Genomic DNA, 16,701 nt, shown 5'->3' on the forward strand with positions numbered 1-16,701 from the left:
TCTTCTAACCCCCAATTTGTCGAAAGCAGGTTTAAATATGATGTCAGCCGAAATTCTTTGATCTACCAGAGTTCTGTAGAGGTTTGCATTGGTGAGTATCATTGTAATCATGACGGGGTCGTCGTGCCTTGGTGTTATCCCTTGAGCGTCTTCTTTTGTGAAGGACATAGTAGGCAAGTTAGAGGCTTCAGCCTCTTCCCCAACTTGATAGACTTCTTTCAAATGCCTTTTTGCGGGAGGATTTAGTTATGCCACCTCCTGCAATTCCTCTGGCTATCATGTGAACGTTTCTATTAGGAGTTCAGGGTGATCGATCTTATCGACTCCTGTTTTCTTACACTCTTTTTATTTTCCTTTGATCATCTGATCTTTCCGCCAAGTATCTCTCCAACCGATCTTCCCTCACCAATTTTTCTATCACATTTTTTAAGTCGTAACAATTATTGGTGGAATGTCCATATATCTTGCGGTAGTACTCAGAATGTTCTGTCTGGCTCCCACCTTTTTTTTATGGGCTGAGGAGGTGAAAGCTTCTCAGTATGGTAGATCTTCCAGTATATGTCAACAAGAAAAACTCGTAGTAGGGTGTAGTTGTGATACCTTCGAGGTCTATCTGAGTTGTATTCATCTTTTTTCTTAATTTCTTTCTCTTTATCTCGAGCCTGGTATGAGGGTTTTGCCTCGGGGTGGATTCTCTTAGTCGGACATTCTCTTCCATTTTGATGTACTTCTTTGCTCGCTCTTGCACCTCGTACAAAGAAGTTAGGTGCCTTTTTGATATGGATTGGGAGAATGGACCTTCTTTGAGGCCATTAACTAATCCATTATGACCGCTTCTATAAGCAAATTTTAGATTTTCAAGCAGGCTTTATTGAATCTTACCATATAAACTCAAAGGGTTTCTCCGACCTCTTGTTTGACCCCTAGAAGGCTTGGAGCATGTTTGACCTAATCCTTTTGGATGAAAAATCGAGTAAGAAAACTTTTTACAAGGTCGTCGAAACAAGCTATGGACCTAGGTGGTAGACTGTAAAACCACTTCATCGCCACCTTGGTTAACGTCGCCGAAAAGGCTATGCAATGAGTTGCGTCCGACGCATCACCCAAGTACATTCGGATTTTAAAGTTACTTATAATAATTAGATGGTGTCTCAGGTCGGTTGTTCCATTGTAGAGGTCCATGTCTGGGCTTTTAAAGTTTCGAGGGATTTTAGCCTGCATGATCTTGTCCGTGAATAGATATTCTCCCCCAAAGGAATCTCTTCCTGATCAACATGAACTCTCCGGCCTTGTAGGTCGAATTCTAGTTTCTCAATCTTTTCTTCCAAATCTCTTCTTCACCATACCTCCCTTTTTAGAGATCGCTCGAACTTTCACTGTCGCTCCAGTTCAATCTCAAGTTGCTCCAACCGTCCCTAATGGCCGTGCACCAAACCCATGAGTGTTGCTGAATTTTGGTTCACCACGTCCTCATGGGGTGTATTTCTGAGTTTATCCTTCTAGGTTGAGGGTTTTGCAAAGTCCCATTGTGGCCATCCGTTCTATCTTGTGGTGTAGGTACTACGAGTGCACGATCGTCATTGTGATATTCCAGCTCGAATTTGGATGCTATATGTCCATCTTCTGGATGATCGTCCGCCATAGTTGGATGTAGACTTCTATGTCCCCGATAACAGTGCTAATGTTTTGAGGGTTACCTGAAACTAAGTTGCTTTGGACCTGAACGTGAGGTCCAAAATCCTTGTGGGACAGCGTCAAAAATCTACTAGTATCGAGGTACCGCCGTCCGAGTTTCTCGTGAGGAGGCGGGGGGTGGTACCTACAAAGGACTCTCATACTTAAGTTAGCAAGAATTTTAGGCAGGTTTTTAGTATATTAGATTCGAAGTAGACCCGAGGGTGTTAAGATATTTATAAATGTAGATGTAGAGTCAATAACTATTTTTTTAGAGTGATTATACCTTTGGTGGTGGGTAGTCGTTTCCCTTTTATTAGGGACATTGTTAAGATCTCCTTTCTAGAAAAGTAGAAAAGATAACAGGAATTAGTTACTTATCTAAATAAGTATAAGACCGAACTCATGTCACTGTGTCCGACTTCTATGAAATTGAGTAGTTGTAAATCAGAATGATATCTGTAAGTTGAGCTTTATTCATTTTGGGCCTGACTAAATGATGAGTTAGGGTATAAATAATTATATATTATAGTTTTGTAAAAAAATTACTTAACAAAATGCAAGAGTTAAACTCATCATATTTTAATTTTAGTGTAATATATTTAACTTCTCGCCTAATCTCAAATTTATTATTATTCATATTTAATTTATAAAAGACTGAATTAATAATCATCTTAGGACTTGTAAATACAGTAGCTAGTATTATTCATGAGCAAGGTTATGAAAATTGGACCGGTCATTGAACCGGTCAAGCAACTGGTTCAATGGTTCAATGGTTCGACCGGGGTCGAACCGTGGTCGAACCGGTTTAATTAAATATACACTAAAATTATATAAAAATTCAATATATAATTTTAAATATACCAAATTAGTCTCAAGAAATAGTATTATACTAACTCAAACAATAGTATTATACTAAAAAATGATTGGCTAAGCTATAATATCAATTAGTCTCAAACAATAGCTAGTATTATACTAACTCAAACAAAATTAACTCAAACAAAAAGCAGCAATTCAGAAACTAACCATCAACAAATAATTGCAATATTTCTTGCTCCACCTGGCCCTGTTCCTCCAAAGGCTTCCTTTTTTTCTAAATTAGTTGGCTAAGCTACATGCAAAACTAAAGTTTCCTGTTTTATTTTGATTAAAGTTTCAAAACCAAATCTGGCAAATCAATAGATACTATGGAAAAAATAAAACTGCATATCTAATTGAAACAAAGTTCTCACGTTTCTACAGCCTTTTCAATATTCTAGATCATGACACCCTTAACTTCAGAGACCTTTTTCTGAACCTTGGCAAGCTTGCTTATCTACTCCAGTACTGCATATGCTCCTTGAATTTCAGCCTGCACCATCTAAACAAAACAAAACAAAACAACACAATTTACACAAATTCAACCAAATCAACCTCCATAATCAATTAGTCTCAAACAATAGTATTATACTAACTCAAACAAAAAGCAGCAATTCAGAAACTAACCATCAACAAAATTAACTCAAACAAGCATCAGCAATTCAGAATATCAATCCCATAACAGAAGCAGCAATGCAAAACAGAAGCAGGTAACAGAAGCAGCAATGCAAAACAGAAGCAGCTACCAGAAGCAGCAAAAAATATTCATCATGATTCATGAAGCAGCGAGCTAACAGAAGCAGTAATGCAAAACATATTCAAAATAAAAAACATCAATCCTGAAAATCAAGAAGGCAGCATAGAATAGGCGAGCTCACAGAACTTCAGAAAATCAAAATCCAAAATCATAAAGGCAGCATAGAACAGGCGAGCTCACAGAACCTCAGAAAATCAAAATCCAAAATCAAGCATAGAACAGGCGAGCTCACAGAACAAGATCAGAACCTCAGAAAATCAAAATCAAGAAGCATAGGTGAAAGAACAGAGTCTTACCAAATTCAGAAGGAGGCGGGCTCGGCCGGTGGTCGTCGGCTGCTGTCGATGGTTGTGGGTGGCGACCAACAACAGCATAACAGAATCAAAAATATCATCAACAATCCTAGACCACGGTGATAACAACAATAATTGAAGAAGAAAAATTAAAACAACAATTACAGTAAAAAAAATACCTTCTCTTCTAGAGAACAGAGGTGAGGGAGCACGACGGAAGGCTGGACGGGGCAGAACTAGAGAAGAGGTGGCCTGGACCACCGCGGAACTGGAGAAGAGGTGGCCTGGACCGCCACGGAACTGGAGCCCAGGAGGGTGGTGCGCGGCGGAACTAGAGCAGAGGAGCAGAGCCGGCGCAGCGGAACAGCGGCTGCGCGACGGAGGAAGCACGCGAGACGAGATGCAGTAGGGACGGCAGCTTCGAGTAGTTGAGACGGCGGAGGTGATATGGAAGTGAGGCTAGGGCTGGGAGAACTGGTGAAGGGGATCTAGGGGTTGGGAGGAGAGGCTTCTGTGCTTCCCCTGACTGCGACGGACGGCGGCGGTGACTCACTCCTTGCGGCTTTCGACGATCGGCGGTGAGGCTAGGGTTTCCGTTTTGGTTTCGGGAGAAAGAAGGAGATGGGAGAAGAACTGGAGAGTGGAGACTGGAAACTGACTAGGGCTTCCTTCGATTTTTACGCGTTTTCCCCTTTTTTTTTTTTTTTTTTTAATCCAAAACGACGTCGTTTAGCATTTCAGCCTTCAAACCAAAAACCGTTAAAAAATCGGACGGTTTTTCCGGTTCACCGGTTAACCGCCGGTTCGACCAGTTTTTTCACCAGTTTTTTACCAGACGGTTTTTGATGTTACCCGGACCGGCTAGATGATCGGTTTCCGGTTATTCCGGTTGAACCGGCCGGTCCGGTTCGGTTTTTAGAACCATGTTCATGAGCATAGGGGAAAAAAAAAAGAACGACCAAAAAGTCAAAACCACGTGGTTTCACTTTGACATTATTCCATGCAACTTCATGACTTGTGTATATAAAGCGAGAGGCTCAGCCCTTGATTCTCCACAAAAGCAAATACACAATTCGTTCAAAAACCATTACCATTACCATACCTTGATAAGCTTAGCTTTACACCAAACATGTCTGTGGCGACGGCTACCACCACCACACACAACAACGAGCAGCCGATTTCGGCCTCAAAAGTGGCCATCATAGGCGCCGGAGTGAGCGGCCTAGCCGCAGCCAAAGAGCTTTCCCACCACAAGCCTGTAATCTTTGAGGCCTCCGACGCAATCGGCGGTGTCTGGAGGCATTGCTCCTACGCCTCCACCAAGCTTCAATCGCAGCGCCGCGATTACGAGTTCTCCGATTTCCCTTGGCCTTCCAACAGGGACAACTCCGATTTCCCTTCCCACTTTGAGATCTTGGATTACTTGGAGTCTTATGCTGAGCAGTTTTGTGTGCTCAACAACATAAGGTTCAATTCCAAGGTCGTTGAAATTCGGTTCGTTGGAGAACAACTACTGAATGGTCATCATGACCATGGAACACCACTTCTTCCTGGTTATCCCGTTTGGCAACTTGCTGTGCACACCAATTCATCAAACACCATTCAGGTCTTCAATTAATTATTACTCTTATTATTATTCTAATTCATTACACTCACTGAACAAGCTAAGGATAACTTTAAACTATACTAGGACTCGAACGAACGCTACAGATAGTTTTATTTGTTAGAAAAGATTTAATTAAATTCTAACACTTTAACTAAATTCAGATCCTAACAAATATTAATTCTAATGTTAGCTTAGCTTATTTAATCACAAACTTTTTTTTGGGGGGAGGGGGGATTAACTAGTTAATTAATTAGGGTTTCACAAATAAAAGTAGATTTTACACGCACATATATACATGATTTTAAAATTTTGATAACACTAAAAATTTAGCTAAAATTAATATAACAGTTTTTTTGTTATTTGGCAATATTTTAAGTATTGTCAAAATTTTACATCTAAATACGATAATATATATATATAGCTAAAAATTAAATTAAAATGATAAAAGGTAATTCTATAATTTCTTGAGTATCTTGATCTTCCCTAACAGTTCCTTTACCTGAATCACTATGAATGCTTGTTGGCTATATGAAGTGAGTATCACTACTCAGTCTTAGATCACTTGCATTATGGGTATAGTAACCAGAATTAATAGAGTGTATACTAACCAGAATTAGTTAATACAATTAGTTATCAACACTAAATGTCTAATACATTAATAGAGTGTATACTAACCAGAATTATTGACAAATATAAATAAAAATTGTTGCTCCTTGCACTTTTCTCAAAGAAAAAAAAAAGAAATAGTTAATAAACTAAGAATATTCGTATCACATGTGTTCTCTAAATATTTGAGTGTCAGACTAGTACTAAGTACTAACAGATATCAGACACAAAGATACGTATGTAGTTTAATTAATTGATAATTTTTTTTGTTGTCTTAACTTATTTTTTTGGTGTCTAATTAATTGATAATTTGATATAAATGTTTCATAGAATAAAATGATACTAAAGAATCTTAATTAAGGGGCCTGGCCATCCCTTGTCATTTATATTCTTCCGTTGCAGGTGTAATATATATACCATTTCAGACCCAAAAATGGTTACAATGGAAAAAAATAATGGAATTGGCAAGTTTTCTTTTTCACAAGTTAAAGGAGGTATCAGACTCTAGGTAAGAGAGACGAGGCAAGAGAACAATTAGTCAATTACGATAGAGAATTAATTAATGTCATGCATGTAGCATGGTAGTGACGTTAGAAAAAAAATTGGATGGTGTCTAGTGTTAAATTTAATCTTTTATTGTTCTCTCTTTTATATTTATTTTTTGTCTCACTTATAGAATTAAAAGTGAGAGATCACACTTTATTTCCTCAAATGTTAAAAAAACTGAAAAGGATCCATTTTCGTAACATTACTATACTATATATTCATTAAAGCTTTGGATCACTAACTGTTATATTCATTAATTAATTATATTTTAATAACTAATTAACTACTTTCTAATAACTAATTAACATCTCTAAGTAGCAAGCTAATTAAACTACCCATCTAACAGTTCTTTATCTCTATCACAGATAATTGTTTGTTGAAAATATTAATTATTACTACTTTTGTTCAAATTATAATTTTAGGAAAAGAGAAGATACTTTTATCATTTTCTTAAGTTATGTAGACAAATAAATCTAAACAATTAATTATTTCAGACCAAATATAAGAAGATAATTATATCTGTGGAGTGTGGACCCTGCTAATTTAATAAGCATATCTAGTACTAGTTAAAGTGACTTAAAGATAGAAAAGTTATTAATTACAGTTTGTTAGCTTAACTAGGTAATAAATACATAATTTAGAAAGTATGGTTGCACGAGGGAATTTATCTTCTCTTAATCAAATGTTAGAGACTTTGATTATCCCATTAAACATGAAAAAAAAAACTTAACCAACTTAAATTGCTCTAATTATTAGTTTATTAGTCCGTTTAAACATATCGTGAACCCTCCTTATACATACAACCACCTATTAGTTAGCGATAAACCTTTAAACGAAGCTGCAATTCAAAATGAATTAGTCTTTAATCGGTTTGGTCGATAAATATCATAGAAAAAAAATAAAAAATTAAAAAAATCTCCTTTAATTTTCTCATCTTCAATATCTATTAAAGTGTTAAACCCTAGTTATGTTATGATGATTTACCTAGCTACATGATTAATTTCAGTGGTACTCCTTCGAGTTTGTGGTGATTTGCATTGGAAAATATGGGGATGTACCCTATATTCCAGTATTTGATGCAAATAAAGGACCTGAAGTGTTCAAAGGTAAGGTATTGCACACCATTGATTACTGTAAACTTGATCACGACTCTGCTAATCAAATTCTCAAGGGAAAGAAGGTTACGGTCGTCGGTTTCAAAAAGTCAGCCATTGATTTAGCCATGGAATGTGCCGAGGCAAACCAAGGTACCACTTTTTAAGTAATATATTTTTGTTAAGTAACATTTTTGAATAAAAAATGTTGTTTAATAATAATAATAAAATATTATTTTAATTTAAACAACATTTTTTGAAATATCATAGTAACCGTAGTTAATATAATATAGTTATATATATTAGAATGACTTATTTTTTTCTTATTTTAGGGATCGTGTGGTTCTAAAAATATTTTTATATTTTTGAGGGTTTTACACTAAAAGTTTTAAAAAAATACTGTTACATTTTTTAGGGTTTTACACTAAAATTTTTAAAATAAAAAAAATTCTTGAATCAAACGTCTTAGGATTTTGCTAATAATTAAGTAATAACTAGTGTTCTAGGTCACTAGGTGCATTATTGGTTAAAGTTACCGTGTGACGGAAATTTTAAATTTTATACTTATTTAAAGTATTAAAATTTTGACTTTTTTTTTTTCTAGTTTGATCACAATTTCTCTTTTCATTCAAGAGAAATTTTTTTAACAATTTTATTATAAAGTTCAGTTTGACACACTAAGGATATAACCGTATCCAATCAAATTCACTTCTTTAAAAAAAAAATATATATATATATAACCAAATTTATCCAATTAGTTTTTTAACATATATATATATATATATATATATAAAGAAATATTAAAAAGCCATAAGAATTTATTATTTTTTACCATAAGTTAGTTATCAATATTTAAAAGTATAAGATAAAGTATGCTATTGGATTATTAAACTAAAAAAATTGATTTGATGACTAAATGATGACAAAAAATAATAAATTTTGATATTTCTAATATTTTTTATAGAAATATATTTTAAATTAGTCCTAAAAAATTATATTCGAACACTTTAGTTATTAATAAATTTTAATTATCAAATTAGTCTATAAATTTTTATTTTATTAGATAAATCAGTCCTCACATCAAATTATTGGATTTGAATCCTCTAAAGTTTGAATTCCACTTTAGAGAGTAAAGTGTGATCTCTTACCATTGATTTTATAGGTGGGACCAAGAATAAATATGAAAGAGAAATTGTTTAAAGGTAGAAGATCACACTTTACTCTCTAAAGTCAAATTCAAACTTTAGAGGATCTAAATCCAAAATTATTTGTCTATATAAAAAGACTAATCTAAAAGTCTTATAAAATTTTAAGAGTTATCGTGTCTTTTATTAAATAATATTATAAAATAATTTTTTTATCAACATTTGATATCAAAATTGATATGTCTAATAAAATAAAAATTAAAAATTGATTCGTAATTAAAATTTAATTTATTAAGGATTAAATTATCAGATTAAAACTGTTTTTGGAACTTATTTAAAATATTACTCTTTTATATATATATATATATATATATATGTATATATAGTTTGGATTAAATATCTATGTAATGCAAAACTCTTTCACATAAATATTTTATTTATATATTGTTACATTAATAAATTAAAAATGATTATTTTTATATTAATTGTTAGTTTGAGTGGTCATCCAACATTAAATAAAAATTTTATTGATGATAGTTTAAGTTAAACTCATTTATTTAGATTTAATTTCTAGACAATGTTCGTGTAAAGATGATAGGGGGCGAAAAATTGTGACATTCTGACATTTTACAGGCTCATCAATCAGACAAATTACCATTATATTGCCAGGAAAATGTTAGTTATTAAGAACCTAATTGATCCCACAATTATTATGAAGTAAATAAATATGGTATTGTCTAGCTTCTATATTTGAGTAAGGTTAGGGAGTCAATGTTTTTTAATTAATATTAATTAATTTTTTAACAATTATTTTATTTATTTTAAATTTTAAATTTTAAACTCTAAATCATAAATTTTTTTTTTTTTTAAAGAAAAATGAAAGTTTTAAAAATTAAAAAAGAAATTAGCTAATGTTAATTTATTAAATGTTAATTCTTTATAATTTTTATTCTCCATTTAAATGCCTACATTTAATTGTTTAAATTTTTAGAATAAATAATCCATGATATATGTCTGAGCTTGTATTTTTGGAATATTAGGGAAACATATATAAGTTCTAAATTCTAGCATCCGTTGGGATTTTCTTCAGTTTGTGGCGGCTACGGGAGACTGTTAAACTTAAAACCCTTTATTTGTCTTTCTTTAAAATTCTCTTCCAAAAAAGCACACGTTGACAAAAATCAAAGCAGTTAAAAGTCAATGGTAAAAGTTATGCATGTTTACTTACTAATATCAGTTGTAGTTTCCGACTGCTGATGATGTCGATTTAGTTGTCTTGTACAGTATCAACAATGAACATTGGCAACCATAATCATAGTCGTGGGGCACCATAATACATTTTCTTTTTATAAAAGTACTTTGCATTTGGTAATGCTTTGGTCCAAAGTGTGGGATTGAACACATTTTTTTAGTGGACTGCGAATGAACAATTAGAATTTTTCTTAATAAATATATTAGATTAAATAGACGTAATTAATGACTCATTTCAAGGAAAAATATAAATATTATTTCATGTACTTCTTGTTCGAACAATACGTATATATTTTTAAAGAAAAATATAGAAAACTAATTTGTAGTTAGTTAATATTAGTTAATTTTAAAAATTTTCACTTTTTGAAGCATTTAGGATTTATCGTTTATAATTAGAATTAAAGTTAAAAGTTTATAATTTAAAATCTAAAATTTAAAATAAATAAAATAATTTAAAAAAAAATTAGTCTAAACAAACTGACTTTTTAGCATTATACATTATGAATTTAAATTCTCTAAATTTTAAATTTTTATTTTGTAAAGTGTGATCTCTTATTTTTGAATGGTTTTTTTTTATATTTTTTTTGTCTTACCTATAAAATAAATGATGAAAGATCACACTTTACCTTTTAAAATAAAATTCAAAATTTAGAGCATTCCATTATAGAGTGAGTTATCGTGGAAGTTTTAGGTTTAGATGATCTACGATAGACTACAATTTCTTTTTATACTTTTATACTGGATGAAAACGAAAAAAAAAAAATTAATGATGATAGTAACAAATAATGTTGTTATGTAAGTAGGGCCCGTAATCTATTGAAAGATCAAATGGAGTTCCATTAAATAAGGGTTTCAAGAGAAAAATAATTAAGGCTCACTTATAATATTCCTAAAATTATTGTATGTGCAACTATTGTTGTCAAATGATATCGTAACGATAGATTATGATTTTATGTCGTAAACTCGTAATCATATTCCATAGTATTAGCAGCTAATATTTCGTTTTTTAAATGCTTGCATTAACTCTAAAACCATCAAAGGTAAGGCTAAAAAGAGTGGAAAGAGAACAAAAACTACATGACATCAAAGAAAATTTTGAATTTTCCGAACTGAAGATTTTATTTTAGCTAGAGGGTAAAGTAAAGTGATTTTATCATTAGATCAATTAAGCTTTTTTAATATAAAAAAAAAAGAATTAATCTCATTATTGATCCAAGGGTGATATCTTATTATCTTATCCCTGATATTCTAAAATAAAATTCTCATATTAGAGGATCGTTACTTGCAAGGGAACTTGTAAAATTACAAATAAACCTATCTTAGTGCTCTTTCATATATGCCTTTAATTTCAACATGGAGGAGTGCTACATAGCTAACAAATTACTAAAATGCTTAAATCAACTATCATTTATTTGTGTATAAATGTATATATTGGTTAATTTATTTTTAACATGTATTTTATATTTTAAAATATATTTTATACTAGTGGTGATTTTAGTAACTGATTTTGATATACTCTTAATATGGTTAAACAAAATATAACTAGAATTTATGTCAAAAATCATGGTACTGATTGCATGATAAGAAGTGGCGTGAGATGCTTTCTTTTTTTTTAATATCAAAAGACTAAAGCATTCTTTCCTCGTTTATTTTGACAACTAATTCTGGCAAAGATTCTACTTATCAAGTACTTAACAGTTTTGCTGTTATAAAGGACCTGAAGGTCAACCATGCACTATGGTAGTGAGAACATTGCATTGGCCAGTTCCCCATTACTGGATTTGGGGATTGCCATTTTTCTTGTTCTATTCAACAAGAGCTTCTCAGTTTCTCCACCAAAGGCCAAACCAGTCTTTACTCAGATCCCTTCTCTGCCTCTTGCTATCTCCAATGGTATTTTACCTTTTCTTAAATAATATAACCTCGAGTTGATGTTCTTGTTGCCATTGCCAAAATTATATATGACGTTAATAGTTTTCTTTATGTTACTTCTTCTATTCTCTATTATTTGTCTTTGTCAATTCCCGGTATTATTAGATTGTATAATTCAGTACAATCCAATAATATATAAAAAATGACAGTGACAGATAAAAGAGATTAAAAGAAGTAAATAAAAATGACATTTTGGTAGAGGCGTGGAATTTCAAAGTTCATCGAGTCCTACATTCTATGGAAACTTCCTTTAGAGAAATATGGGCTAAAACCCGAACATCCTTTTGAGGAAGATTATGCCTCATGTCAAATGGCTATTATGCCGGAAAATTTCTTCTCTGAGGTTGAAAAGGGGAAAATTGTCTTTAAAAAATCATCAAAGAAGTGGTGGTTCTGGAGTGGAGGAATTGAATTTGAGGATAATACTAAAGTTGAGGCTGATGTAGTGGTTATGGCAACTGGTTATGATGGCAAGAAAAAGCTCAAAAGCATTTTGCCAGAAACTTTTAGAAGCTTATTGGAGTACCCTTCCGGTCTTATGCCCTTGTACAGGTAAGGAAACACTTTTATTTATGGAAGATGGTTTCTTCTACATCATTATTTTAGACTAGTCATATTCACTTTTTCTTTTAGACTATCTCCATTTTCTTTTAACTATCACTATCATTATTCAGTCTATCTTTAGATCAATTTATTTATGTACAAATACAATGACCAAAGGATTCACACAAATAAAAATGACAGCTATATCTAAGTTTCAGTTAAGTCCCCATATAGTTATAACCCAAAAGTGACAAGGTTTAAATTGATTTTAATATCTCAAAACATAGTTGAGGAGTGAGGACCATTATCTGATTTATTCATTCTGTTTGTGGCAGGGGAACTATCCATCCATTGGTTCCAAACATGGCATTTATGGGTTATGTTGAGAGCATTTCAAATCTCCACACTTCGGAGATGCGCTCCATATGGCTTTCTGGACTCCTAGATGAAAAATTTAAGCTTCCAAGTGTTGAGAAGATGCTCTCAGAAACACTCAAGGAGATTGAAGTAATGAAAAGGTCAACAAGATTCTACAAAAGGCACTGCATTTCAACTTACAGCATCAACCATGATGATGAATTATGCAAGGATATAGGTTGGGGTTCTTGGAGGAAGAAGAACTGGATATCTGAGGCATTCAGTGCTTATACCAGCGAAGACTATGCCAAAAAGGATTGAGGACATTATTATAATCTTCCTATTTAAGATTGCATTAACAGTATTATGATCATATGAAAAAATAACTGCAAGTTTTCTGGCATTCCTGGGATTGAATATAGAGGTATCATGTTGCATGCAGCTTTCGGAATAAATAGCCAAGGGTTGTTCCAGCCTCCAGAAAAGTAGCTATTATAGGTTTATGTCAACGTTATTTCAGATCATGTATCATAAAGGTTGTTGAACCTTGTCATTTCCAATAACAAATTCTAGCATATATCATATATCTATTAACAGAAATTAAACAAGGATAAAATGGCCATGAAAATAAAAGGCACAAATATAATATGCCCAAGGTTATTTCCTTTCAACTAACATATCATATTCATACATTTTAATTTTAAAATTATTAAAAATGCAAATTAATAGGTACAACCGAGTCAACTTAAGCTAAAATTACAACAATATTGAAGAAAATACAGAGACATCAATCTATGTGCTGCTGCATTGAAATGCATGATTTTGATCCGGAAACATTGTATCTCTATAAGGCTTTAGAATCAGCTGCAACTATCATAGTTGTACAATAAACAGCAGTTACCAATATTTTACACACTTCATGGGGAATGGGATAATGAAAAACCTGAAACCTCAAAGAGTTTGAAGTAGTTTCAAAGTCTCATCAATATGCTTTTCTGGTTGGAACTGGTTGTTGTAAATGAGCTGAACCACACCATTTTTGTCAATAACATAAGTCTGTCTACCGGGCAATGTTCCAAACAAATCATTGGGGATTCCCCAGTCTTTCCTCACCTTGTTGCCTTCATCACTCAACAAAGTAAATGGAAGCCTGTGTTTCTTAGCAAACGCCTACATTCAACACATTACATTCAATGTAAAACAACATTAAACACAACCAATTGCCATAAAAGTTTACTTTCAGTTTCTTACCTTGTGAGAAGAAGGGTCATCACTACTGATCCCAACAACCTCGGCCCCTGCTTTCTTGAACTTCTCATATGAATCCCGAAAAGCACAAGCCTGCAAAAATTGAAACAATAAAAATATAAAATAAAATAAAATAAAAATTTGCATATCAAGACAACAATGGATATATGATGATGTTTCTATTTGACAAAAATGCGATATAATTTTAAATTGATACTGGTAATTAATACTTAATATGTATATCAAAATTCTTCATTTCCCCAATAAACACATTTATGCACCCCTTTTCATTACTACTAGCTTTTCGTTGCCACTAGCTTTTCTATCTCAAGTCCATCATTTTAAAGTAAAATCATTTGTATGAATCTACCAGAAAGTTTAAGCTTTTGGAAGAGATGGTTCATGACATGACATCAAAACTTCTATGACCAAGAGCTTTAGAGTTAAAATTCTTGTTCTCCCTATTGTTCTAAATAATAGTAGAAGGAAAACGTTAGATGGGTCTTTCCGTGGTCCATGCTTTAAGTCCAAAAGAGGCTTTTATATCAAACAGTGTGTTAGATATAAAATTATTTGTGTGCCTCTATCTAATGGTTTAATTTATAGGGGAAGATGGTTTCATGACAGACCACTAACTACTTGTAGATTGTGTTAAACTGCTAATGCAAAAACATTTAAACCAACCAAATGTTATCTCGCAGCAACTCTATCAATAAGAACAACCAGGCCTTTAAAACACCAGCATATGTTAGCATCTGAAATCAACCATGAATATTGAAAGTTCCATTGCCTTCAGATCATATGCACCACTCATACAAAATATACACAATCTAATGGTTTGATATCACTGCTTTTGGATATTTAGATATCAGCGATTTAATGGTAAAGAAAGAACAAATGGGTTCTTTAAAAATTTTGTGATGGAACTATAGGTCCCTAAATGGGGCAAAAAATACCAAGTCCTTGAGGAAAAAATAATTCAAACAAGTCCCTAAAGGATTAAAATGCTAGACTTGTACCTTGAAGATTTGCAACTTATATGTGTTATGAAGACATAGACACAAAGACAAACATGTACACAGACACAAATGTGCATGAATACATCTAATAGGTTGTTAAGACACTAATAAAGAGATATAAACACATTTGTCATTAAAAACCAATTTTACCTCCAATAAGGAGGAAGTTGCTGGTGATTAAGGTGATGAAGGTAAGAAGTGAAGTTTCAAAAAATTTGAAGATACAAAAAATGAAATAAAAAACTCTGCTTATGTCTAATATCTGTTTCCTAACTTTCTGACTAGATAACAAATACATGTATTTTGTGTACCGTTGGGTGTCAACATGTCCTTCTAAAATTAGTGTTTTACTAAACAAATAGTACACGTGTCACAGTATCCATATATCTTATGGACACGGATAGCAATCAAACAAACCAAACTCAAGACCTATAAATCCATCCGAAATTTTGCCAATGACTTATTTGGTATGTTTTTCCCCTTATAGGAGAATAAGTCCGCCACAAAATGTTTCAAAGACCTACTTGTCTCATTACTCTAAAGTCTAAAATAAATTATGATAACAATTATTTCCTATCGTTAGCTTGGATTGACATCATACACAGAAATAATACTTTGGGAGAAAATCCTAAACCCTAGAACCTTAACACACCATATCAATCCCTCGTTAGATGAATATGTGGGGTTGATTTGACAATTAAAATTTCTGGAACTAAATTTTTAGGGTATTACTTGAAAAGCTATACTAATTGTCTAATTGAAGGGCCAACCGTATGTTAAGACAATCTCATGTGTTTACCTCTTTGGTGCATGAAGGGGACTCATCAGCAGGATAGAAATAAACAACCACCGGCTTTCCTTTGAATTTGTCAAGGCTTACACTATTCCCATCTTGATCTTTCAGCGTGAATGATGGTGCCTTTGAACCTTTATTCACCTGTCAGGGTAGAAAAACCACTAACTAGTAACCAATATTGAAATTGAGGAACAGAATCACTAATTTGCAACTCTGCACACTATCATTGATACTATTTTCAACTAATTGTTGAAGCTACTCTATTAATCGGGTTGCATTATTATGCATCTTGAACTAGGTTTGGATAGATGCATGTACCTTCGCGAAAATGGAACCTTTAACCGAATAGCAATAATTAGCAGAACGCAGTGATGAAGAGGAAGAGTGAGATAATTTTAGACCACAGAATTGAGAACTCGATGGAGCATACCGAAGGATTGAGGGGGTTCGATCATACGGGGACTTGGTGGTTGCAGTGTGGAGCAAGGTGGGAGGAGAGTGGATTAGGACAGTGAGTGAAGCCATCGTCGGATTTCAGAAACGTTGGTAGTTGCAGTATGGAACACATTTTTCAAGATGCCTTTTTGTACTTGCAATTTTTAGTTACAAAAGTTGGGTAAATGCTCAAATTAGGCAAGAATTTAGGTTGATCAAGTGATTCCTTTATTTGTCTATTTAAAAAAGTATTAGAAATTTAAATTTTGTCTTTTTAGTTAAGAAATACTGTGAAAAATAAAAAAAAAATTAAATTAATCTTAAAAGATGATGCCATTCGTAAATATTTTTAATCAAATCTAATTTTAAAAAATTTTGAAATTAGTCATATTAGTCTTTTTATCTAAATCATGGGATAAATATATAGCGTATAAGAATAATAAAATTTTTTTGGAGGGATACAAAAATGATATTCTTTTCTCTTCTATTTATAAAATGCATTCTTTCATTCTCCTACTTCATTGAGGCCACAGAACATACA

At 32.6% G+C, this 16,701-nt stretch overlaps 2 protein-coding genes across 2 annotated transcripts; one reads left to right on the forward strand and one right to left on the reverse strand.

Moving 5' to 3' along the window:
* Positions 1-4,652: 4,652 nt before the first annotated feature.
* On the forward strand, positions 4,653-13,196 carry LOC112738379 (probable flavin-containing monooxygenase 1). The gene is made up of 5 exons (XM_025788809.3): positions 4,653-5,188; positions 7,347-7,587; positions 11,545-11,723; positions 11,962-12,314; positions 12,641-13,196. Exons 1-5 carry the CDS (start codon positions 4,712-4,714, stop codon positions 12,981-12,983), a joined length of 1,593 nt encoding a protein of 530 aa, XP_025644594.1. The 5' UTR covers positions 4,653-4,711; the 3' UTR covers positions 12,984-13,196.
* An 88-nt stretch (positions 13,197-13,284) lies between these two features.
* Positions 13,285-16,360, reverse strand: LOC112738380 (peroxiredoxin Q, chloroplastic). The gene is made up of 4 exons (XM_025788810.3): positions 16,044-16,360; positions 15,729-15,866; positions 13,914-14,003; positions 13,285-13,832 (listed from the first exon to the last, which is right to left on the reverse strand). The coding sequence occupies exons 1-4, from the start codon at positions 16,248-16,250 to the stop codon at positions 13,614-13,616; spliced, it is 654 nt and encodes a 217-aa protein (XP_025644595.1). The 5' UTR covers positions 16,251-16,360; the 3' UTR covers positions 13,285-13,613.
* Between the last annotated feature and the right edge of the window lie 341 nt (positions 16,361-16,701).

The sequence above is a fragment of the Arachis hypogaea genome, chromosome 13 (assembly GCF_003086295.3).
Source record: "Arachis hypogaea cultivar Tifrunner chromosome 13, arahy.Tifrunner.gnm2.J5K5, whole genome shotgun sequence".
Taxonomy (NCBI): domain Eukaryota; kingdom Viridiplantae; phylum Streptophyta; class Magnoliopsida; order Fabales; family Fabaceae; genus Arachis; species Arachis hypogaea.